General features: G+C 37.4%; 1 protein-coding gene across 1 annotated transcript in view; it reads left to right on the top strand.

Annotated features, from left to right (window-relative positions):
* The window catches only part of SEMA3D (semaphorin 3D), a 184,805-nt gene that overhangs the window by 69,233 nt on the left and 89,015 nt on the right, over nt 1-26,557 (top strand). Inside the window, exons 3-4 of the mRNA XM_064289934.1 lie at nt 49-111; nt 18,850-18,969. Of these exons, the coding sequence (XP_064146004.1) occupies nt 49-111; nt 18,850-18,969 (183 nt within the window). The remainder of the gene's footprint in view (nt 1-48; nt 112-18,849; nt 18,970-26,557) is intronic.

The raw sequence follows: 26,557 nt of genomic DNA, 5'->3' as shown, positions 1-26,557 counted from the left end.
GGGTGTTTTTGATATTCAGATTCTAACACACCTTGAAATGTTTTACAGATTTATTGGCCTGCTGCAAAGGAACGGGTAGAATTGTGCAAATTAGCTGGGAAAGATACCACTGTAAGTATGAGAGTTTAAAAAATATCTTTGTTAACCTGATACTGACATAATAGCAAATATTTTATATTGGGTTTTATATACTGAATGGAATTAGTGTATATTTTGAAAGATTGCATTAATGTATTCTCTGTAAAGATTATATGCCATAAAATATTTCCTCCTTGCCAAAAGGAGTAGTAGTATTTACAAAAATTCAGAAACTTAGAAATAAAACACTTTCTAATATGTTAATTCTGAATATTACTCATTTATTTATCAAAAATATCCCTACAAATAAATGACCATCAAAAATCATCATATCTAGGATTGTGTATTTTTAACTCATGTGCATCTATTTGTAAGTGCACACAAAATCACTGGTTATTTTAGCATTATAAATACACAACTGATATTTAATTTGGGTTGAAATTAAAATTGCAACATCCAGAAGACTTCTTCCCTAAGGTGAGATCATAGGCACAATGAGAAGGATTGGTTCAGAATGAATGTCAAAACATTCTGGGATAAGAACTAGAAATAATTTAAAATTGACTTATATATAACTATATGAAATAACCTATAGAGGACAAATAGTGATGTCATAATATAAACTTCTCGTTGAATCTATTTTAAGGACCAGGGAAAAAGAGAAAACTGTTAGACAAGTAAAACTAAGATAATCATCCCTGATGTGGTCCTATTGTCTTCTGTGGCTCTGTGTTGTCTCCTGATTTCTTGGTCACACTGGGGTAATGGGGACATTTGTTCTTTTTTGGCAAAATAAATCACTTCCCGAATGTAAGTCAAGATGAAAAGAGGTTCCAACCTTGGCCAGAAATACGAACATCTTGAGACTTCTTTGCAACAGGTTCTAATGTTGCCCCTGAACACAATAATACAAGTGTATTCAGTGGAAAAGTGTTTTCATAATGAATAACAACAGATAGCGTACTTTATATGAAAGCATAATTACATAAAATTCCCGCTTTATCAATGTGATAGAAGTAAAACAACGTAAAGCATGACACCTAATGGATTGAGGGGAAGCTCAGAAGACTGAGGATCCAGGATAATAAGTTTGCTCATTCATTCATTTGTTTATTCATTTAACAAATGTTTACTGAGAGTCTTGATGCGGGTATAACTGTGTATAAAAAACTAATATGGTATCTGTTCTCATAGGACTTTCTGTGTAATGGGGAATACAGATATAACTCAAATGATGATGTAGGTTACTTGCAGTTACAGTACTGCAAAACAAAACACTACAAAACAAAGAAACCTGTGTTTATGCCTGATTATGTATTCAGCTTGTATTAAATGCAATCTTTTTCAGGAACATTTATGTTAGCAGAAATATATCAGGAGTGTTAGCATCAAATGCAAGGGAAATAGTTTTTACATGTATTTCACTAGAAATGAAAGGGATTGAAATATTCTAGGATATACTCTCCATCCTCCCTTGCCGCTAATCACCTTACCCTGCTCAATAGCCCAACTCTGAGTAGGTTCCCAGATCTGCAAAGACATCAGTAGTTTATTGAACTCATGGGGGAAAAAAAAAATTATATGCTTTGGTGTTGGGGAGGGGGGAGGTCTTAAAAATATTTTTGTTTAATTAACAGTAGAAACATGATATAACCAATATAAACATTTTTATATTTTGTGTTTCACCAGTACTGAGCTTATGATAAGGAGGAAACAGGCAAGTAGGAAAAGGAAGTTATCAATCTACACCAATGAACTAAAGTCAGTTTTCCCATGGAGTAGGTGAAGGATAAACCCTCAAGGTCAAGGTTTGAATTGTGACAGTGGTCTCATTTCAGTATGTTCACTAATTCCAGTTATATAGTAACTCAATTACTCATGTTATTAAGGTAAAGAAAGGGTGATAAACTTTTCTGGAGGTGTTATCCTAGAGAATGTAGGACTCCATTTATGGAACATATACTTCCAATTCAATTCTCTTTGTGAGCTAACAATCTCCTCTAATCTTTAAGCACATCTACTGCTAACCCAATGTTAGAGATTTGTGGTACCTTTCTCCTTTTACTAAAGTCTGTAAAGTTTGATGCTAAATCATATAAAGATAATACAAGTCTTTGTCCCCTTCTCCTTTTTAATTTGTCCCTTTAAAATAATATTATGTTTTAGAGTTAATAGTAATCATTAACACTTTTATAGCAATGACCATCTTCCAGGCACTGCTTTCAAAGCTTTATGTTTATAATCTCTTTAATCCTCACAGCAGCACTATGAGCTAGGTCCTGTTATTAGTCCCCATTTTACAGATGAGTAAACTGAGGCCAGAAAAATTAAATGACTTGTCCAATATCACATAGCTAGTAAATAGTGTAACCAGGCATTGAATCCAGAAGTCTTGTCCTAGAGTCTATGGTTTTATACAAAACTATAAAATCTACATGTTGCTGTTGTTAGTTGCCATCAAGGCAATTTCAACTCATGATCACCCTGTGTGTGCAGAATAAATTTTTCCATAGGGTTTATAAAACATAAAAAATAACATGTACATAGAATGTCTAAAACTGTATCCCTCCAAGTCACTGGGCTCTCCAGTATTACCAGCATGTAGATCCTTACCATTACATAGATTTTTGGCAAACAGAAAACTGAGACAAGCCTAAGATTTTATTGACATCTTTTATTACCTTTAGCATTACCCTCTCCCCTTCTTCTCTCTAGTAATTTTTACCTACTTCCCAAGAGCCTGTTTAGGATTAACAAGTGTTTGGAAAGACTGTCCCTTTACACAAAGGCACTATATAACTGCAAAGTAGTGAATTATTTACTGTAATGAAAGTTAGCTTATTAGGGTGGGGAAGAGTGGAAGATGAAGAAACAAAAGAGAACTATTCCACTTTCTTGTGTATAATTTTTACTCCAATCCAAGCTCCAGTCCATACAAGCAAAGGAAAGGAAAGAAAGGGAAGAGTAACCTGGAAGATATTTGGTAATATTTTGCTTTCGTTTAGAAGAAGGTTATTCAAAACAAAGTCACTGAAGAAAAATCTTCAGTAATGATTGTAAACTTTGGGATAAACAGCTCAGTTCAGGCAGCCTTGGCTGTTTGTCAGCTTAACCATAGAGCCACATAACCTTATCTTGGTGTCAGTTCCCTCAAATGTCAACTGGGACATTACGTAGAATTAAAGGATTTTTCAGCTCTAAAGTTCTGTGATCCTATAGTTTTGATTTTTATTGTTTATTTTGAAAGAAGTTATAAAAGTAAAACAAAGTGCTCAGTATAAAAAGTTTGCAAATTATATAAAAGTAAAAAGGATAAACAAATCATCTGAAAATACCCCTCTGCCATGAACACTACCCAGAGATAACTGGTGACATTTTGATGTTTATTCTTCTATCTTATCTATTTACTATTTTTCAGAATGAAATCATTGTATACATAGTCCCTTAAAACATTTTTTTCAGTTAGCAGACTGCCATGAGCATTTTCCCATGTCATTAAATTATTTTTTATAACACTACTTTTAATAGCTACACTGCATTCCTTTATACATTATTTCATCAATCCCCTATTGTTAGAAACTTGGTATGTGTCCAGTTTTCACTACTGTAAATGATGCTACACATAAAAAACCTTATATGTAGATATTGTGAACATCTTTGATTACTGAGTAGACTTACTGGTCAAAAAGTATAAAATATCATATGCATATTACCACATTGCCTTCCAGAAAGTATATGCCTCTTAAGCTCTCACCAACAATGCAATCTCATGAGAGGACATATATCCCCATATTGCCAATATTGGAGGCAATATATAGTTGTACATTTAATACTAATGCATAATGATAAATAAATAAATATGTTTAATCTTTGACAACAAAAGAAAAATTATTTTTATTGTTTTAATTTGAAACTCTTTCACTATTACAGTTACTAAATATTTTATATTTTTTAATTAGAACCTTTTTTTGTTTTTAATATCCCTGTAAGCCATTCATTTTTTGTCGTAGCTTTTGCACTTCCTTACAGACTGGTTTCAGATATATAAGACTTACCTATGCATAAATATATATATTATATAAAGTATTATGATTCACACATGTAAAAAAAAATCTTTATAGTTTATCCTATTTGATAGATAGACTTTTAAATGTTTAAATAAGTGTATTTCTCAATTTTTTTAAATTACTTCACTTTTCTTCCCCAATTGATTTTTGCTCTGTAAAAACTTCCACTGTTAGACCTTACATTTTTAGAGAGAAATGTGACATTTGGATTTCCATGTAAAACTTTATTTTTGAAGTGTTGACAACTTATTAAAATATTTTAAACAGTATAAGACTGAAACAGATATCTCCTCAGACTGGATTCTATATGAGGACTGTTAGACGTAAACCTAACATTTAGCACAGTGACAAGCACATGGTGAGTATTAAAAAAAGTTTGGTGATCACAACATTCTGCAAAGCATACTAAAACAAAAAACAGACAAAGATTATTAAAATAGGAGTTTTAATAATTAAAAATAAATTAAATACATTAAAATTTACAATTATATATCAGAATTACATTCAAAGCTATATAGATTTAATCAGACTCTCTAAGTTTAGAGAATTACAAGTACTTCTGTTTTGCTAAATTTTTTTCTGTTATCTAGGGAGAAACTAAAATCCTAAATGTTAATAAATAGACTAGTGTATATTTGTTTTTTTCTCCAAGTATTAATATAACTTGTACCTGTTGTATTCTAGTAATTATACATGTAAGTGAAATTTTGAATTCTTATCAGTGATAGAATAATATCCATACGCCTACTAGGGCAAACAGTTAATATGACTATTATTCAAATTTACACACCAACTACTAAGGCCAAAGATGAAGAAACTGAAGATTTTTACCAACTTTTGCTGTCTAAAATTCATCATATATGCAATCAAGATGCATTGATAATTACCAGTGATTGGAATGCAAAAGTTGAAAACGAAGAAGGATCGGTAGTTGGAAAATATGGCTTTGGTGATAGAAAAGATATCAGAGATCACATGATACAATTTTGCAAGAACAACTTCTTCATTGCAAATACCTTTTTTCAAAACCATAAATGGCAACTATACACGTGGACCTTGTCAGATGGAATACACAGGAATCAAATTGACTACATCTGTGGAAAAAGACAATGGAAAAGCTCAATATCAGTCAGAATAAGGCCAGGGGCCAACTGCAGAACAGATCATCAGTCGCTCATATGCAAGTCCAAGTTGAAGCTGAAGAAAACCAGAGCAAGTCCATGAGAGCCAAAGAATGACCTTGAGTATATCCCACTTGAATTTAGAGACCATCTCAAGAATAGATTTGACACATTGAACACTAATGACCAAAGACCAGATGAGTTGTGGAATGGCATAAAGGACATCATACATGAAGAAAGCAAGAGGTCATTAAAAGGTCAGGAAAGAAAGAGAATACCAAAACGGATGTCCGAAGAGATTCTAACTTGCTCTTGAACATCAAGTAGTTAAAGCGAGCAGAAGAAACGATGAAGTAAAGGAGCTGAACAGAAGATTTCAAAGGGAAGACAAAGTGAGGTATTATAATGACATGTGCAAAGACTTGGGGATAGAAAACCAAAAAGGAAGAACGTAATGTACATTTTTCAAGCAAAAGATCTACAGAAAAAAATTCAAGCCTCTAGTTGCAATACTGAAGGATTCTATGGGCAAAATATTAAATGATGCAGGAAGCATCAAAAGAAGATGAAGGGAATATACAGAGTCACTGTATCAAAAAGAATTGGTCAACATTCAACTATTTCAGGAGGTAGCATATGATCAGGAACTGGTGGTACTGAAGGAAGAAGTCCAAGCTGCACTGAAGGCATGGGCAAAAAACAAGCCTCCAGGAATTGACGATATACCAGTTGAGATATTTCAACAAACAGATGCAGGGCTAAAAGTGCTCACTCATCTATGCCAAGCAATTTGGAAGACAGTTACCTGGCCAACTGACTGCAAGAGATCCATATTTATGCCTATTCCAAAGAAAGGCGATCTGATAGAATGCAGAAATTATCGAATAATATCATTAATATCACATACAAGTAAATTTTGCTGGAGATAATTAAAACATTGTTGCAGCAGTATATCAATAGGGAACTTCTAGAAATTCAAGCCAGATTCAGAAGAAGGCATGGAATGAGGGCTATCACTGATGTCAGATGGATCCTGACTGAAAGCAGAGAAAAGAATACCAGAAATATGTTTACCTGTGTTTTATTGACTATGCAAAGGCATTTGAATGTGTGGATTATAACAAACTATGGATAACACTGTGAGGAATAGGAATTCCAGAACACTTAATTGTGCACATGAGGAACCTGTATCTAGATCAAGAAACAATTATTCAAACAGAACAAGGGGATACTGCTTGGTTTAAAGTCAGGAACGTTGTGTGTCAGGGTTGTACCTTTTCACCATACCTATTCAATCTGTATGCTGAGCAAATAATCTGAGAAGCTGGCCTATATGAAGAAGAACAGGGCATCAGGATTGCAAGAAGACTAATTAGCAACCTGCGATATGCAGATCCCAGACCAAAAACCCTTAAGCAGATAGCAAAACCTTATTTGGGGAAAGTGAAGAGGGCTTGAAGCACTTACTGGTGAAGATGAAAGACCACAGCCTTCAGTATGGATTACACCTCAACATAAAACAAAAATCCTCGCAATTGAACCAATAAGCAACATCATGCTGTTGTAGGGAAAAAAACATAATAAAGTTTAGTAAAGCAAAAAGAAAGTTTTATTTGGCATACATTAAAAAAGGCAAAAGTGGGAAGTGGGGAACCATGCTGCCAGAGCCAATGTCTGCCTGAATCCAAATAAATATTACAGAGTAGACAAGATAGGAAAAACGGACAACCGTGCTGCCAGAGCTAATGTGTGCCCTAGTCCAAGGAGATATTACAGAATAGAGAAAAGTGGGAAAACAGAAAAGCATGCTGCCACTGCCAGGTCTGCCTGAGTCCAAGGAACCTTACAGAATTATCAGTACATATTAACATTACAAATGGACAAGCCATTGAAAGCTTCACCTTTTCACAGATTGGCTAGAAACTGTGATCCTGAATTTTGAATTGTCTTTATTAACAATTATTGGTACAGATTTCAGTAATGACAGTCAGGAGGGTCTTCACTGGTCCAACAAATTTTCTATTCACTATAAATGATAGTAGAAAAAAAATAAGAATGGAAAGTCTTTTGTGTTCTGATTGGCTTATATGAAAGGGTCCCTAAAGGACATTATCCAAGATTATCCTAGCTATTGTCTTTATATCTCAGTACCCAGTTGAAGTGTCCTTGGGAGCCCTTGTGAGCCCAGCTCCAACAGGGTCACATTCTTCATGCTCAATGACAGGGAATAATGATTCCAATATTATTTTCTAAATCAATGATAACTGGAAACAATATTGAAGTTGTCAAGTTCATTTTACTTGGATCCACAATCAATGCCTATGGAAGCAACAGTCAAGAAATTGAATGACTCATTTCATTGGATAAATCTGCTGCAAAAGACCTCTTTAAATTTTTAAAAAGCAAAGATATCACTTTAAAGACTAAGGTGCAACTGACTCAAGCCATTTTGTTCTCAGTCACCTCATATCCATGTGAAAGCTGGACAGTGAATAAGGAAGACTGAAGAAGAATTGACACCTTTGAATTATGGCGTTGAGGAAGAAAACTGAATATACCATGGATTGACAGAAGAAGGAACAAATCTGTTTTGGAAGAAGTACAGCCTGAATGCTCCTTAGAAGCAACAATGGTGAGACCTCATCTTACACGCTTTGGACTTGTTATCAGGAGGAACCAGTCCTTGGAGAAGGACAGCATGCTTGATAAAGTAGAGGGTCAATGAAAAAGAGAAAGACCCTCAGCAAGATGGATTGACACAGTGGCTGCAGCAATGGGCATAAGAATGATTGTGACAATGACACAGAACCCTGTAGTGTTGCACATAGGGTGGCTATGAGTCAGAACCAACTTAAGGATGCCTAATAACAACAACAATATTACTTGAAGAGTCTTTGTGACACAGTGGTTTAGTGCTAGGCTGCTAACCGAAAGGTTGGTGGTTCAAACCCATCAGGCTACTTCACTTGAGAAAGTTGTGGCAGTCGACCTCTGTAAAGATTTCAGCCTTGGAAACCCTGTGGGGGCAGATCTACTCTGTTCTATAGGGTTGCCATGCGTTGAACTCGACTTGATGCAATGGATAATATTACTTGAGGTAATTTAAAAATTGATACTTGATTTTGGATCTCTCTCATCCTCTCACTCTTGCAAAGGGGAGTGGGTATGTGTGTAGGTAGGAAAATAAAAGAAGGCAGGAAAAAGTAACCCAAAGTCAAATATATTACTCACTGGATTATTTGTTCACATGCAGGAACCCTTGCCATTGTGGGCAATAGCTAACAAATTAGCTAGCTTTCAGGGAAAGTTAAAAAATCTGTTTCTCAAAGTTGTCTTTCATCACGCCTCACAGAATTACACTACCATTAATTCTCTAAGTGAATTAAATCAAGTTAATTATTGTTCATGCTATTTAAGCAACCTTTGAACCTTTGTGCAAAAAAAGGAAAAAGAACACAGAACCTTTGAGACCTTAAAAGTGAAGTTATTAGCTGAAGGAAAGTCACTGTAAAGTTATTGTATCTTGGATTGTTTGGTTGAAATGTAGACCTCAGGCAAGGTTTAAAGTTAGAGACCTTATCTTTTATGATCTCTATTCACAGGTTTCCCTCAGGCAACTAATGTCTTTCCCTTGCCTCTAAACTGCTTTGAGAATCACACTATTTCATCTTGTCTGCAGAAAACGTTGACTGTTTTGTAAGCCAAACCACAAAACCATTGCCGTGAAGCTGTGCCAGATAATTCAGGACTCACACCGTAAACCCAATCTGAGAGAATGGGGGAATTTCATAAATAAATCTAGATAATGTCTCTTCAAATAAGGGTCTTGGCATAACTGGTTACCTTCCAGGTATAGCTGCACTTTAATAAAGTACTCTTAGAAAATGTAAAGGATGTGGAATTTTTTAAATGTTACCAGAGCTTTTTCTTTATAATCACTAACATTATAACTCCTATGGGTCTCATTTGCCATTTATTTGCCTTTTTAAACAATGTTGCATCTTTCATAGTCCCTAGTCTTTCTCACTTTGTAATATATAATATGGAAAGGGAGTTGTTTTACTACTTTGTACAAATGTTTCTTCAGAATCTTGTAGAAATTACCCCAAACGACTATTTGGTAAAGCCGAGCTTTTGAAAAAATGATGAAATTAATGGCAGTAAGTCAGTAAGTCCATTCCACCTCATTCTATCCACATCTTTCTACTTCACCGTCCCTGAGCACTGTTCCTTGTGTAGATCTCATCCTTACATGAATCTTTTTGGGAGGAGCTACCAAGAAATAAAAACTCCTTTGTTGAAATATTGTAAGCAAAATATTGATTGGAGGATATTAAAACTACTTACTCTAGAAATAAGGACATCATTAGAATTTTCTGGTGATCACAAATATTTTTGCACCCTATACCTTGACTTTTCTCATATTACTGTATCTCCATTGTTTGTTCAAAACCATTAGTATGACGTATTTACTCAGTGAATTAGATTTTCATTCAAGATTGTCTGACATGGTTTTAAAAAATATAAAGCTAGTCCCCTGTAAAATTGGCATGGTGGCGGTGTCTCTCCCCCTCTAACTGCTCAGTGGGGGGAGGAGAATCATGATCAACAGCCCAAGGCTGATTCCTTGAGGCAGAGGTCAGACGTAACCTACTCTAACCAGCACTTTTTACCAATTCAGAAGCCATCCGTTCCTCCGAGGGCGCAGTCTACTTCTTTGCAGATTTTGATAATTCTTTGAAATGGCCACACAGAACTCACAAACAATACTGATGATTGTGGGGTATATTAGAGAAGTAACAGGAGTCCAATTCAGGTTCAGGAATGCTCAGGATACAGTTCTTAGTTCAGGACAACCTCCTCTCAGCCATGCCCGCAGGCATAACTCTCTCTGGCTCCTTGGCCTCTGGCCTGCTCTGGCAAGTGTTACAAAGCAAATTTTTGCTCTGCAAATAAGTGCCCAGAGGCAAGCTACTCTGCCAACAAGCCTCCTGCCCAAAGGTGCTCAGCTTTCTTGCCCTGTGGCTCCCATCCCACCACACCATATCATGCTGTTGTTCTGCCTCAACTGCTGCTGTTTCTCTACCTTTGCTCCTCTACCGTTGCTTCTTGCTATGTTCAGTGTTACAGCTCTCTCTCTTGGTCTCCTGGTTCTAGGAGCTTCTCAGTGCAGGGATTCCACGTCTAAAGGATGTGCTCTACTCCTGGCTCTTCTTCCTTGGTGAGATCCTGTCCCTCCCACCTCTGGAATGGCTCATCTTTAACTTAGCAGCATGGCAAAAAAAAAAAAAAAAAATTCCTTTGTTAGGGTTCCATATATATTATTTGCATAGTCCTATTCAATCATTGTGTGTGCGTCACAAAAACTTTGACTAGAAGGACCGTATTAAATAATTCATTGCACTGCATCCCCTGTGGTACCTTTGTATAATTCAGAAAACAAAAATTTCCTATAGGACATCTAAGTCAGTTGGCATAATAAAATCTATTAAGAAAACATTCTGCATCCCACTTTGGAGTGTGGCATCTGGGGTCTTAAATGCTAGCAAGCAGCCATCTAAGATGCATCAGTTGGTCTCAACCCACCTGGAACAAGGAAGAAGGAAGAACACCAAAGACACAAAATAATTATGAGCCTAAGAGACAAAAAGGACCACATAAACCAGAGACTACATCAGCCTGAGACCAGAAAAGCTAGATGGTATCCGGCCGCAACCAATGGCTGCCCTGACAGGGAACTCAACAGAGAAACCCTGAAGGAGCAGGAGAGCAGTGGGATGCAGACCCCAAATTCTTGTAAAAAGACCAGACTTAATGTTCAGACTGGGACTGGAGGGACCCCGGAGGCCATGGACCCCATACCTTCTGTTACCCCAGGGCAGGAACCATTCCCAAAGCCAACTCTTCAGGCAGGGATCAGATTGGTCATAGCGACCCTATAGGACAGAGTAGAACTTCCCCATAGAGTTTCCAAGGAGTGCCTGCCAGATTCGAACTGCCAACCCTTTGGTTAGCAGCTGTAGCACTTAACCACTACACCACCAGGGTTTCCTAGATTGAAATATGGGATGAAAAATGATACTGGTGAAGAACAAACTTCTTGGATCAAGTGGTCACATGAGACTATGTCGGCATCTCCTGTCTGGAGGGTAGATGAGAGGGCAGAGAGGGCCAGAACCTACCCGAATTGACACGAGGAGAGAGAGTGGAGGGAAGTACTGTGCTATCTCATCAGAGGGAGAGCAATTAGGAGTGTATAGCAAAGTGTATGTAAATTTTTGTATGAGAGACTGAACTGACTTGTAAACTTTCACTTAAAGCACAATAAAAATTAATTAAATTTTTTTTCCTGTTATTATGACATCTTGGTGGAAAGATGGAAAAATAAAATATGATTTTGTTAAACAAGATTATCTGCTAGAAAATTGTCTTAATGAGTATATAAATATACCTTGTTTTATTTTGTTTTTCTTTATTGCACTTCACAGATACTATGTTTTTTACAAATTGAAAATTTGTGTCAATCTTGTGTCTAGCAAGTCAGCTGCACCATTTTCCAGCAGCATGCACTCGCTTTGTGTCTCTGTGTCACATTTTGGTAATCCTTGCACTATTTCAAACTGTTTCATTATTATTATATATGGTATGGTGATCTGTAACCAGTGATCTTTGATGTTACTATTGTAATTGTTTTGGGGCACCACGAACCATGCCCGTATAAGATGGTGAACTTAATCAATAAATGCTGTGTGTATTCTGACTGCTCCACTGACTGGCTGTTCCCCGTCTCTGTCCCACCCTTCAGGCCTCTGTATTCACTGATACACAACAATATTGAAATTAGGCCAATTAATAACCCTGCAATGGCTTCTAAGTGTTCAAGTGAAAGGAAGAGTCAAACATCTCTCACTTTAACTCAAAAGCTAGAAATGATTAAGCTTAGTGAGTAAGACATGTCAAAAGCAGAGATAGTTCAAAAGGTAGGCTTCTTGTGCCAAACAGCCATGTTGTGAATGCAAAGGAAAAGTTCTTGAAGGAAATTAAACATGCTACTCCAGTGAGCACATGAACGATAAGAAAGCAAAACAGCACTATTGCCGATATGTAGAAAGTTTTAGTAGTCTGGTTAGAAGATCGAACCAGCCATGACATTCCCTTAAGTCAAATCCTAATCCAGAGCAAGGCCCTAACACTCTTGAATTCTATGAAGGCTGAGAGAGGTGAAGAAACTGCAGAAGAAAAGTTTAAAGTTAGCAGAGGTTGCTTCATGAAGTTTAAGGAAAGACACTGTCTCCATAACATAAAAGTGCAAGGTGAAACACAAAGTGCTGTTGTAGAAGCTGCAGCAAGTTATCCAGAAGATCTAGCTAAGGTATTGATGAAAGTGGCTCCCTTAGGCTGTGCTCTCTAGAGAAGCAAAACCACTAAATCATATAAATATATATAAAAAATATAGGGAGATTTATATCAAGGAAACGGCTCATACAATTGTAGAGGCTGGAATGTCCCAAGTCCATGGATCAGGATAAAGTCTTCTCTCGATTCACATAGCCACAGGGGCTGTCGAACCCAAGATCCACAGGTCAGAGAGCAGGGCTCCTGCTCTCAGACTATGAAGATAAAAGAATCCCAAGATCTGCAGATAAGCTAACAGCTCAAGTCCCAAGACCGAGAGGTCAGGTGAACAGGAGGCAGCTGCAGGATCTAGAGTGAGTAAAAAAGCCAGAATGTCTGCTTATATTTGGATGCAGGCCACACCTCCAAGAAAATTGTCTTTCAACTGATTGGCTACTCACAGCAGATTCAATCATGGGAATGATCACATATAAACACTGAGAATCATGGCCCAGCCAAGTTGAAGCAGGATCTTAACCATCATAGTACTTATATTAAACAACAGATTTTCGATGCTGACTAAACAGCATTATATTGGAAGAAGATGCCATCTAGGACTTTCATAGCTAGAGAGGAGTCATCAATGACTGGTTTCAAAGTTTCAAAGTTGGTTGCTTTAAGTTGAAGCCAGTGCTCATTTACCATTCTGAAAATCCTAGGGCCCTTAAGAATTATGCTAAATCTACTCTGCCTGTGCTCTATAAATGGAACAACAAAGCCTGGATAACAGCACATATGTTTACGACATGGTTTACTGAATATTTTAAGCCCATTCTTTAGACAGACTGCTCAGAAAAAAACATTTCTTTCAAAATATTACTGCTCATTGACAATGCACTTGGTCACCTAAGAGCTCTGATGGAGATGTACAAGATTAATGTTGTTTTCATGCCTGTTGTCTTAGTCATCTAGTGTTGCTATAACAGAAATACCACAGGTGGATGGCTTTAACAAAGAGAAGTTTATTCTAAGTCTGAATTCAGGGCATCAGCTCCAGGGGAAGACTTTCTCTGTCCGCTCTGGAGGAAAGTCCTTCTTGTCAATCTTCCCCTGGACTAGGAACTTCTATGCACAGGAACCCCAGATCCAGAGGAAGTGCTCTGCTCCCAGTACTTCTTTCTTGGTGGTATGAGGCCCCCAACTCTCTGCTTGCTTCCCTTTCCTTTTTATCTCTTGAGAGATAAAAAGTGGTGCAGGCCATATCTCAGGGAAACTCCCTTTACATTAAATCAGGAATGTGACCTAGCTAAGGGTGTTACAATCCCTCCCTAATCCTCTTTAACATGAAATTACAATCACAAAATGGAGGACAACCACACAATACTGGTAATCATGGCCCAGCCAAACTGATACACACATTTTTTAGGGAACATAATTCAATCCATGACACCTGCTAACACAACATCCTTTCTGCAGGATCAAGAGGAATTTTGACTTTCAAGTCTTATTATTTAAGAAATACATTTTGTATGGCTATAACTGCCATAGATAATGATTTCTCTGATGGATCTGGTTAAAGGAAATTGAAAACCTTCTGGAAAGGATTCGCCATTCTAGATGCCATCAAGAACATTCATGATTCATGGAGGAGATCAAAATGCCAACATTAATAGGAGTTTGGAAGAAGTTGATTCCAACCCTCATGGATGACTTTGAGGGGTTTAAGACTTCAGGAGAGAAAGTAACTGCAGTTGTGGTAGAAATAGCAAAAGAACTAGAATTAGAAGTAGAGCCTGAAAATGTGATAGAATTGCTGCAATTCCATGATAAAATTTTAAAGGACAATGAGTTGCTTCTTATGGATGAGGAAAGAAAATGGTTTCTTGAGATGGAGTCTACGCCTGGTGAAGACACTGTGAACACTGTTGAAACGACAGCAAAGTATTTAAAATATTACATAAACTTAATCGATAAACAGTGGAAGGATTTGAGAGGACTGACTCTAGTTTTTCAAGAAGTTCTACTGTGGATAAAATGCTATCAAACAGCATCACATGCTACAGAGAAATCTTTTGTGAAAGGAAGAGTCAATCAATTGGCAAAGTTCATCGTTGTCTTATTCTAAGAAATCATCACAACCACCCTAGCCTTCAGCAACCACCAACCTGATCAGTCAGCAGCCGCCAGCATAGAGTCAGAACCCTCTACCAGCAAAAAGATTGCAACTAGCTGAAGGCTGAGATGATGGTTAGCATTTTTGAGCAATAAAGTATTTTTTATTAAGGTATGTACGTTGTTTTTTAGATATATTTCACACTTAATAACTTTTGTATGAACTGGGTGTCCTGGATTCATTTGTGTCCCCCCAATATATGTGTCAATTTGATTAGGCAGTGATTCCCAGGATTGTGTGGTTGTCTTCCATTTAGTGACTGTATTTTTATGTTCAATTTTACGTAATTTTATGTTAGGGTGGGACTGTAACACCCTTACCAAGGTCACATCATTGATGCAATGTAAAGGGAGTTTCCCTGGGGTGTGGCCTGCACCACCTTTTATCTCACAAGAGATAAAAGGAAAGTAAAGTGCAGAGAGTTGGGGGCCACATACCACCAAAAAAGCAGCACCAGGAGCAGACCACATCCTTTGACCCAGGGCCCCTGTGCCTGAGAAGCTCTTTGATCAGGGGAAGATTGATGACAAGGACCTTCTTCCAGAGCTGACAGAAAGAGAAAGCCTTCTCCTGGAGCCGGCACCCTGAATTTGGATTTGTAGCCTATTAGACTATGAGAGAATAAATTTCTCTTTGTCAGAGCCATCCACCTGTGGTATTTCTGTTATAGCAGAACTAGATGACTAAGACAGAATTTGGTACTGAGAGTGTGGGGTGCTGCTCTAACAGATACTTAAAATCTGGAAGCAGTTTTGAAACTGTGAATGGATATAGATGTGGTTATGGCAGAGGACCAGCAGCAGAAGAGAACCAGCAGCCTCAGAACCAGGTGGCCAGCACAAGATGGCCCTGGAGCCAACCCATGAGGAAAGAGAGCTGAGTGCCTGTGCACAGGAGGCTTTCTGACAGAGTGGAGTGCCTCCAGGCACTTATTGGTGGAGCTACAGAGCTTTGGAACATGCAGGTGTGAGGCCCGAGGGCTGAGATGACAAGAAACCAGAAGAAAAAGCTGAAGACACAAGGAACACAAGAAGCAGAGCTGCCTCAGTCTCAAAAGGTATCCTCATGACCTCTGGGGTTTCAAAAGGTGGAGCCATGGCCTCAGGTGTTTCTAAGGTGGAGTTGCCACTCAGATGGACTAGGAGAATGGTGCATCTAAAGCTGAGTGAGCAGAGTTGCTGTCCCAGGGGACCTGGAAGGTGATGCTGAAGCCCAGGGCTGAGGAGCCTCCACTCAGAATCTGGAAAGTATGGCAAACACCCCCAGTCTAGAGGGCAGAGCCATTGTGTAAACTGTCTCAGACAACAGATTATTATTTTCAAAGCCTTGAGAGCTAATGTAATGTATTCTGCTGACTTGCTTGGTGCCTATCATCCTCCTTTCCCTCCAATTTCTCCTGTTTGTAATGGAAATGACTAGCTTTTTCCTGTTCTGCCATTGTACTTTGGAAGCAGATAACTTGTATTCTAAATTTCACAGATAAAGGAGAACTTTTGGATTTGCAGTTGATTTAAGACTTTTGCTATTATATTATGGGGTGAATGTGTTTTACATGTGGAAGGACATGAATTTTGGGGGGCCAAAGGGTGGAGTGTCATGGATTGAACTATGTCCCCCAAAAATGTGTCAACTTGGTTAGGCCATGATTCCCAGTATTGTGTGGTTGGCCTCCATTTTGTGACTGTAATTTTATGTTAGAGATGATTAGGGTGGGATTCTAACACCCTTACTAAGGTCACATCCCTGATCTAATGTAAAAGGAGTTTCCCTGGGGTGTGACCTTCACCACCTTTTATCTTACAAGGGATAAAAAGAAAGGGAAGCAAGCAGAGAGTTGGGGACCTCATAGCAACAAGAAAGTAGCACCAGGAGCAGAGCACATTCTTTGGACCCCCGGGGTCCCTGTACCTGAGAAGCTCCTCGACCAGGGGAAGATTGATGACAAGGTCCTTCCTCCAGAGGCAATAGAAAGAGAAAGTCCCCCCTGGAGCAGATGCCCTGAATTTGGACTTCAAGCCTAGTAGACTGTGAGAGAATAAATTTCTCTTTGCTAAAGCCATCCACTTGGTGATATTTCTGTTACAGCAGCACTAGATAACTAAGACTGGGGGAGTAGAAAAGAATCAAAACATAAGGATAATAAGAATGTAAAGAAATATTTTTACATATGGGCATGTACGAAACAAGTAGAAATGTAAGAATCTCTTCAAAAATCTAACTTGATGTAAAAAATATTCATGGGAGAGATGGAAGAGACTCTAGGAAGAAACAGGAATTAAGCTGAATCTTAAAGGCTTTGCAATATTTGAAAATGTTGTTGCTAGCTGCCTTTGAGTTGCTTCCAGCTCATAACAACCCTATATTCAAGAGAAGGAAACACTGCCCAGTCCCACACCATCTTCACAATCGTTGCTATGTTTGAGCACCTTGTTGCAGGCGCTATGTCAGTCCATCTTGTTGAGGGTCTTCCTCTTTTTTGTTGACCCTCTACTTCACCAACCTTGATGTCCTTCTCCAGGAACTGGTCCCTCCTGATAACATGTCCAAACTACGTGAGATGAAGTCTCACCACCTTCCGTTTTAAGGAGCATTCTGTCTGTACTTCTTCCAAGAAAGATTGGTTTGTTCTTCAGTCAGCCCATGGTATATTCAATATCCTTCACCAACACCATAATTCAAGGGCATCAATTGTTCTTCTATCTTCCTTATTCATTGTCTAGCTTTCAAATGCATATGAGGCAATTGAAAACTCCAAGGCTTGACTCAGGAGTACCTTAGTCCTCAAGGTGACATCTTTTCTTTTTAACACTTTAGAGAGGTCTTTTGCAGCAGGTTTGCCCAATGCAATATGTTGTTTGATTTCTTGACTTCTGTTTCAGTGAGTGTTGATTGTGTATTCAAGTAAAATGAAATCCTTGATAACTTCAGTATTTTCTTGTTTATCATGATATTGCTTACTGGTCCAGTTATAGGGATTTTTGTTTTCTTTACGTTGAGATGTAATCCATACTGAGGGCTGTAGTCTTTGACCATCATCAGTAAGTGCTTCAAATCCTCTTTGCTTTTAGCAAAGTCGTGTCATCTGTATATGGCAGGTTGTTAATGAGTTTTCCTCCAACTCTGATGCCCCATTCTTCTTCATACAGTCCAACTTCTTAGATTATTTGCTCAGTATACAGATTGAATAATTATGGTGCAAGAATACAACACTGACACACACTTTTCTTGATATTAAACCACACGGTATCCACTTTTTCTTGGTCTATGTACAGGTTCTGCCTGAGCACAATTAACTGTTCTAGAATTCCCATTCTTCATAATTTATCCATAATTTGTTATGATCCACACAGTCAAATGCCTTTGCATAGGCAGTAAAATACAAGTAAATGTTTTTCTGGTATTCTCTGCTTTCAGCCAAGATCCGTTTGACATCAGCAATGATATCCCTTGTTCCACATTCTTTTCTGAATCCAGCTTGAATTTCTGGTGGTTTCCTGTCAGTGTGCTGCTGCTTATGATATTATAAAATTGCTCAATAATTTCCACATTCTGTTGGATCACCTTTCTTTGGAATGGAAACAAATATGTGAACATAAGAGAAAGTAAAGTGACAGGATATTCTAGTCATTAAGACTAGAATACATACATAGGAGTATGTGTCTGTATGCAGTCCGTCAGCGTAACTGGGACAGATGATGTGGAGAATAGTAAGAGCTGGAGTGGGATAGACAATGTGGGAACATCAGAACATGGTGGATTTTATTCTCTAGGTTCTTCTTGAAAGAAAGTACGGCTGACTCATTTATATTCTGTTTGTACCCATTATCAATATTCCATTTAATATCACTGTGGATATTTGCATTCTAGCACTCTGATTAGTTCAAATATTTTATAACTTCAAAAAGCTTAAAAATCACTTATTTCAGCTATAATTTCTGTATTTTTTTTTTTGCCTTTATTTTTGATGATCTATCTACTTTTTTTTTTTTATCTACTTGGAAGACAGGTAGTGTGAATGAAAATCTTTCAAAAATCTGAATTGTGTGCTAATGCTTTTTTTTTTTATGTCCAATAGACAGAATGTGCAAATTTCATTCGAGTACTTCAACCTTATAACAAAACTCACATCTATGTGTGTGGAACTGGAGCATTTCATCCAATATGTGGATATATTGACCTTGGAGCCTACAAGGAGGTAAAATAATGGAAGAGTATGAAAAACATAATTTATCATAATACTGTGTTATTTATTGTACTGTACATTTTATGACATAAAACAGGCAGATTTGAATATAAAAGTAGAACCATATAGTTTATGAGTTGTATAAGAAATTATTGTGTTAGCTTCCTAGGGCTACTGTAAAAAAATATCACAAGTTGGGTAACTTATAAGAACAGAAATTTATTGTCTCACAGTTACACAGGCCAGAGGTCCAAATTAGAGTCTTGGCTTTGTTGATTCCTTCTGATGGCTCTGAGAGAGAAACTGTTTCATGTCAATCTTCTAGCTTCTGGTAGCTCCAAACATCCCTTTTCTTGTAGCTGCAGTGTCATATGACATCCTTCTTCTGTCTCCCTGTGTCTGAGTATCTTTTCCTCTTTTATAAAGACACCAGTCACATAGGATTTGGATCCACCCTACTCCAGTATGACCCCTTTCTAACTTAACTGATTATATCTTTAAAGATCCTATTTCCAAACAAGATCACATTCACAGGTATTGGGAGTGAGGACTTCAACAGATCTTTTGGGATGGACATCACTTAATTCATAACACTCATTTTCCTGTTTTGTGGACTGTCAATTTGATTATATGCTTTATCTACCTAATATTTTTCCTAGTAAAATTTGTTTTAGTGAGATGACCAAAATTAATATTTTAAAATATTGAAAGTACTTGCCTTCTATGGGCTTAATATTTGTCTACATTTTCTCTTGAATTTCCTTTGTAACTAGATCTACACAAAATGTTGCTGTTGGTAAAAACCTATCTCCATAAGATAGTGCAATGGAGTTACGTCTTGGAAAGAATTTCATTGTTCCCATTCAATAAGGTTGAACCTTTTAAGATTATGTATAATTGTGGAAACTAGGATACAGAATTAAAATTTTTTTTTTAATGTGTATAGATAAACAGTAGCACCCTGAACTCATTGTTTATGCTGGACCAAATCAACATAGTGGAAATAAAGGATGTATTAGGAGTAATAGATTCCAGCTATCAGTGAGCATTTTAATAAATGGGAAACATGCAGACTTCTGTATTTTACTAATACTTTAGAGTGCTTTTTGTGTGTGTCAGGAAACATAGATTGTTTCTTTTGAATTCCACAACATCTTTAATGAAGTAAGTACTGTTATAATTCCCAGTTTACAAGTCAATAAAATTGTGTCTCAGTGGAATTAAATAACATGCCCAAGATTACATGCCCAAGATTACCCAGCCCAGTAAGTCGTCTAGCAAGGATTTGAAACAAAATAGTCCATCTCCAGAGAAAGCATGCTCAACTGAGCTTTAGAAAATGTGCTCTAAATTGTTTCTTTGCATGGGTTGATGGGTTGCATTGTCATATATATATATATACTTTCTGTGAATAACCACAGTATTTGCAGGCTCACTGGCTGTGTTTGAAAGTAAAGTCTGGGCTTATGGAATAGGATTCTTTACATTGATTTAATTGATTCATGCAGAAATCAAAACCACAACCATGGCTGGATAAATTTTCCTCTCTAACCAACATTTATAACCAGCCCAGACTCAACTATTTGCAAACAAAGCAACTCAGATAGTTAAATCTCTGAGCCACTAGGAGACTTGGCATCTTGAATCCATCATTCTTTGTAGTCGGTGTAATGTTCTCCTGCCTAGTTCCGATGAAGGGTAATATATAATAGCTCAGAGCATAGTATGTGATTATATGAGATAGCTCCACAGCTTAGGTGTGTTTTGAGGCCTGAAGCTAAAGGCCAAACTCACAATTTGTTGAGGGAGGCACTGTGTTCCATGGCTTCTAACAGTCTTAAGTGCTGAAAGGGAATTAAAAAAAAAAAAAAAATGGAGCTAATTACTTAGCTTGGGGCTGTCAAGAATCCCTGAGGCAGTCAAATTTACAAGTTCTGTGAATAAAAGAATTCTGAGTGAACATGGATATTGATTGAGCCAGGTAGGTTTTAGCTAATCAGGAGAGACAACGCTGCTTGAAGATTGTTAACTTCATTTATGTGTTTTTATTCCCAGGAACTTTTATCAGAAGTCATTGTGCTTCCAGAGGTTGTTTAGGAGACCCTTTCATTTTCTAATAGACAAGGTTTCTCCTAGGTGGCTGGGAAGAGGGAAGGGCATATATAAAAAGGATGCAGGTGAAAGGTGGAGAAAGACACATTCTGGGGATTGCTATTCAATATGGCTGGGGCAACTGGAAGACAGAAGAAAAAGTAAAGGGTGAATCCCAGATTTCTGACTTTGGGCACTGAGTTGAAGAGAGTGATGTTATTTATTGAGATGAGAGTAGTAACAAGTTTGTGGGGAGAATGGTGAGGTTAGTTTTGTACATTCTGCATTTGAGAGAAATTTGGTAAATCCTGTCAAGTGGGAAGTTGACTCTGGGATGCTGGAGAGAGGTCAGAGTTGGTGTCAACCATTTCTAACAGCAGTTTGAGCAAGTGTAGGTAGCCAGAGTTTGAATTCTGGCTCCAGTAATCTAGCAACACTATACCCTTATGCACACTGCATAAACTTTCTAAAATTCTGTTTATTCAATAAAGTTATGGTGATATTAATAGTAACTACCTCATTTTTTTTTTTTTTTTTTTACCTCACAGAGCTATTTTGAGGATAAAATGAGAAAATGATTGTATAGGCTTTGGCACGGAGCCTGCTTCATAGCAGTCACTTAATACTCAGCTATTATTGGGCAACAGGTTCATAGAAAGGTTAAGAGACATGAATTTCAAAAGAATATGTCAATATGTATATATCTGTAGATATATTTATCTCTATAAAATATATATCTGTACCTACATCTATATTTGTATATCTATATCTATATCTGTGGATATAATCCATACAATAAAATCTATAAACTATAAATATACTTATGAATATAATCTACAATGCTAGAAATGTCTCAACTCTAATAATTTGATTAGAAGTATATTATTTTCTGAGATATCCCCCTGCTGCTGCAAATTGCATCTTTTAATGGGTATGATATTTATGTTAATTTTGCCTAATGACTGTCATGATTAAATGTTTGCTTGTTATCATTCTTATCTACTCATCTCTTTACTTCTCCAAGGATATTTCTGCGTATTCAGCTCAGATAGGTGCTTTGGTGAATAATTATTTAGACTCAAGAAATTTTGGGGCGGGGGGGAATCTTACAAAATTAAAATTGTCTCATGAATTCGACTACTGTGTAATTCAGTGAGTTTATCTTAAGAAATATGTGTAATCATCCATTATTTCTTACATCATTTTTCATCGGTGTCCTTGACTCTGGCTCAAGTAAACTTGCTTTCACGCTGTCTCCTTTCTCTAACAGATTATGAAAGAGAGCTTGTCTTCCACAAATACCAATGTTTGGACTTATCTTGAGAATTTAATGAAATGTTGCATTTGAAAACAGATGTCTAGACAATTGTAAGAGTTTATCTAGTACCTTGCATCCACTAAGACATTCTCCTGGAAATTTTGTTTTTCTTTTTCCCCAACATTTTTATTATTTCTTTTGGGGGACCAAGATTCAGTTTACATTTTCTCTTTACAATATTCTGTTACAGGCTTTAGAGTAAACAGTTTTGTTTAATCTGTGGAGAATAATATACTCTTAATGATACTTTAAACATGGAGCCACTATGTATAGGACTTCTTTTCTCTTCCCCCTTCACATAGCTTTAGCCCCATATACAGTCAGGAAACTGTTCTAAATGTGTTCTCATTGGGCGTTTTCACACCTAGACTGTACTATCGCAACTTTTCATTAGATGACCTATTCTAACTAAACATACTTGAATTTAAATGTTGAAGGTCAAGGTGATTCTATGAATTAATTTGAACACGTTTTTCAATCCACGTGCTTGAAACTATTAGTCTAGAGTACTTAAGAACGTAAATATTGGTGCTGACCTTGATTTCAGCCTCCTGCCTCAATCACCCCTTAATAGTTACAGGACACTGGACAGGACATTTAACCTCTTCTGTTCTCAATATGGAAATCCTGGTGGTGTAGTGTTTAAGCGCTACGGCTGTTAAGCAAAAGGTCAGCAGTTAGGATCCCCCAGATGCTCCTTGGGGCAGTTCTACTCTGTCTTATAGACACATTAAGAGTTGAAATTAACTCTGTGGCAACAGGTCATTATTGTTAATATTATCGTCAGTATTAAAAACATGGGATAGCAATTCATAAACAGGCTATTTAAATTGCAGTTACTTTTTTTTTTTTTAAAGAGGTTGTCCTAGCTATTTAGTGCTGCCATAACAGAAATACTACAAATGGGTGGCTTCAACGTACATAAATTTATTTTCTCACAATCTAGGAAACTGGAAATTCAAACACAAAGCACTGGCTCTAGGCGAACGCTTTCTCTCTGTTGGTTCTGGGGGAAGGCCTTTATTCCTTTGGCTAATTGGTGATCTTCATGTGGCATGGCTTCTAGCTTCTTGCATCTCTGCTTCCTTAATCTGCTTCTTTTGTATTTTGTATGAGATTGATTCAAAACACACTTTACACTATCCTGTCCCATTAACATAACGAAGACAACCCATTGCCAAATAAGCACAGAAGTTAGGATTTACAACACATATTTTGAGGGGACATAACTCAATCCATAACATTCTACCCTTTGGCTCCCCAAAATTCATATTTTTCCCACATTCAAAACACATTCGCCTTATCATATCATCCCAAAATTCGTAAACCAACTCCAAGTCCAAAATCTCATCTCCTGAATCATCGAAATAAAATATGAGTGAGGTTTTAGGAGTATTCTATCCTGGGCAAAATTCCTCTTTATTTGTGAACCTATGAAATCTAGAATACAAGTTATCTGCTTCCAAAGTACAATGGTGAGACAGGCACAAGGCAGATATTTCCATTACAGATGGGAGAAATTGGAGGGAATGGAGAGATAACAGACACCAAGCAAGTCCAAAACCCAGCAGAACAATTTACATTAGCTTTCAAGACTTGAAAATAAACTTCTATTCTTTTAGATCATCTGGGCAACAGCCCCACCCTCTAGACACTGGGTGTTGACCGTGTTCTCTGGATTCTGGGTGGAGGCCCCTTAGCCCTGGGCTTCAGCCCTGTCTTTCAGACACACTGGGAGGGCAACTCTGTTCCCTCTGCTTTGGGCATTCCCATTCTCTAGTCCACTTGAATGGCGACCCCATACCCTCAGCCCTGGCAAACCTCATTCTTCTGCCCCTTTGGCATGGCAGCCCTACCCTCTCAGCTTTGGGCAGTAGCCCCATCCCCCTGGTACTCGTGAATGGCAGTTCCACACTTTGGAACCGAGTTGATGAAGATCTGTCTCTTTGAAACCTAGGATGCTGTCACTCTATCATTGGAAACAAATGCAGCACCGCTTCCTGTGCTCCTTCCAAATAGTCTTGCTGATCTCTGAGCTGCTCCAGGGATGGTCTTTTTCTTTTCTTCAAGAACAACAAATGTAGTTCCTTTGGTCTGTTTCCAGCCTATAGAACTCCAAGGGGTAGGCAGTGTTATTTCCTTTTGTTCTTCCTCCGTCCATTTCACTCTAAGCTGATGGGTTTTCTGCTGTGGTAGTTGGTTAGATCTATCAATCACAGGGTTAAACTCTTTAACAAAAGATTGTGTAGCTAGGTCCTTGGGGAAAATTCTAGGACATGTGTCCTTAGTTTGTACAATGGAATTTTCCATATCTCTAAGTTTTGTTTTCATTTTTCATAGTTCATTATTAAGCCCATCTATTTCTTCTTGCATTTTACTATAAGAGCCAAGGAGAAAACATATGACCTCTTTAAGATCTTGCTTAAAAAAATCACCTCAGTCAAATATCCAAGTTCATCACTTACAAGTTCTACCTTCTACCAAGCATTCGAACATTATTCAGACAAGTTCTTTGTCACTGCATAAAATGCATTGCCCTTCCTCCTTTGACTAATCACACGTTCATCCTTTTCTTTTAAAGCCTCACCAGGAGCACATTTAATTTCCACAATTCTAGCAACATTCTAAGTGCTCAGCTGCTGATTGAAATGTATTCTCCTAGATGGTATAAACTTTCTCAGTAGCTCTCCTCACTTCTTTCTGAGCCCTCACCAGAATTATCTTTGAAGTTCATAATTCTACCAACAATCTCTTCAAGGCAATCTAAGCTTTTACTATTTAGACAACCTAAAACTCTTCCAGTCTTTACCCGTTACCCAATTCCAAAAACATTTTAGATATCTGTTGAGCAGCATTCCCACTTATCATTACTAAATTTTGCCTTAGTAGCTAGTGCTCCTGTAACAAATGGGTAGCTTTAACAGACATAAATTTATTTTCTCACAGTTTAAAAAAAAAAAAAAGCAAACCCATTGCCGTCAAGTCGATTCTGACTCATGACAACCCCATAGGGCAGAGAACGTCCCATAGGGTTTCTAAGGAAGAGCTAGTGAATTCAAACTGCCAAACCTTTGGTTAGCAGTCAATCTCTTATTTCACAGTTTAGGAGGCTAGAAGTCCAAATTCAAGATGCTGGCTGTAGGGGAAGGCTTTCTGTTGGCTCTGGAGGAAAATCCTTATTCCTTGGTTCCTTGGTGATCTCCCTGTGGCATGATGTCTGTCCTCTCCCACCTCTGCTTTCCTAATTTGCTCCTTTTATATCTTGCAAGAGATTTACTGAAGACACACCCTACACTAATCCTGTGTCATTAACATAAAACAACCCATTCCCAAATGGGATTATAACCACAGGCATACAGGACACATATTTTGAGGGCAAACAATTCAATCCATAACAGAGGTAGTAACTACTGTTGGTTTTGATCAAAAGAAGAGAAAAAGATCTGAAATAACATAATATCAAATAATCCAATTTCCTCTATCCTCTTCTGTTTCATTCTTTGCTTCCTGGATAAGTATCACTGAATGGTCCTTTCTTATTACATGTGTTCTCTGATATAGCTTTGTAGATACTCCATCTAGAGAGAATGTCTGACATTCTGAATTTCTCTTACCAGAGTATCTGCAGGACGAGTCATCAGCCTCTTTCTGGATGGTAGTGTTGTCATTGCTATGGAATACTCAAGTTCAGGGACCATATCATTATACATTCATATTATTCTTGGAAAGTTCAGCTTAAGATGTTTTTTTTTTCCCCCAGAATATTAAAAGTCTGCCAATGTCGTTCTGTCTGTGGCCACTATTATAAAAATAGATGCTGCAGCCAAAATAATTATGTGCCTTTAAAGTGTACAGTGTTTTCATAATAGTGAAAATACTATAACAGGATTTTTTTGACCACATATATCAACAGCTCTGAAAATGAACTGCCTGCCTTAGAACACTTCTTTGTCACTAAAATGCCAAAATATTACAAGGTTTAAGTGATATAGTATAGTCACATGTGCTTAGGCAGATAGACTGTAATCATTATTATAACTCATAAATATTATAGTAAAATTATTTTTTTAATAAGGAAACTAGTTGCATTAGGCTCAATGATTATTTACTAGACTTAAGAAATACATGTATTTTTTTTTTATTAACTTTTATTAAGCTTCAAGTGAACGTTTACAAATCCAATCAGTGTGT

The sequence above is a fragment of the Loxodonta africana genome, chromosome 8 (assembly GCF_030014295.1).
Source record: "Loxodonta africana isolate mLoxAfr1 chromosome 8, mLoxAfr1.hap2, whole genome shotgun sequence".
NCBI lineage: Eukaryota > Metazoa > Chordata > Mammalia > Proboscidea > Elephantidae > Loxodonta > Loxodonta africana.
The sequence above is the reverse complement of the archived record's forward strand: the minus strand, read 5'-3'. Positions and strand labels throughout refer to the sequence as shown.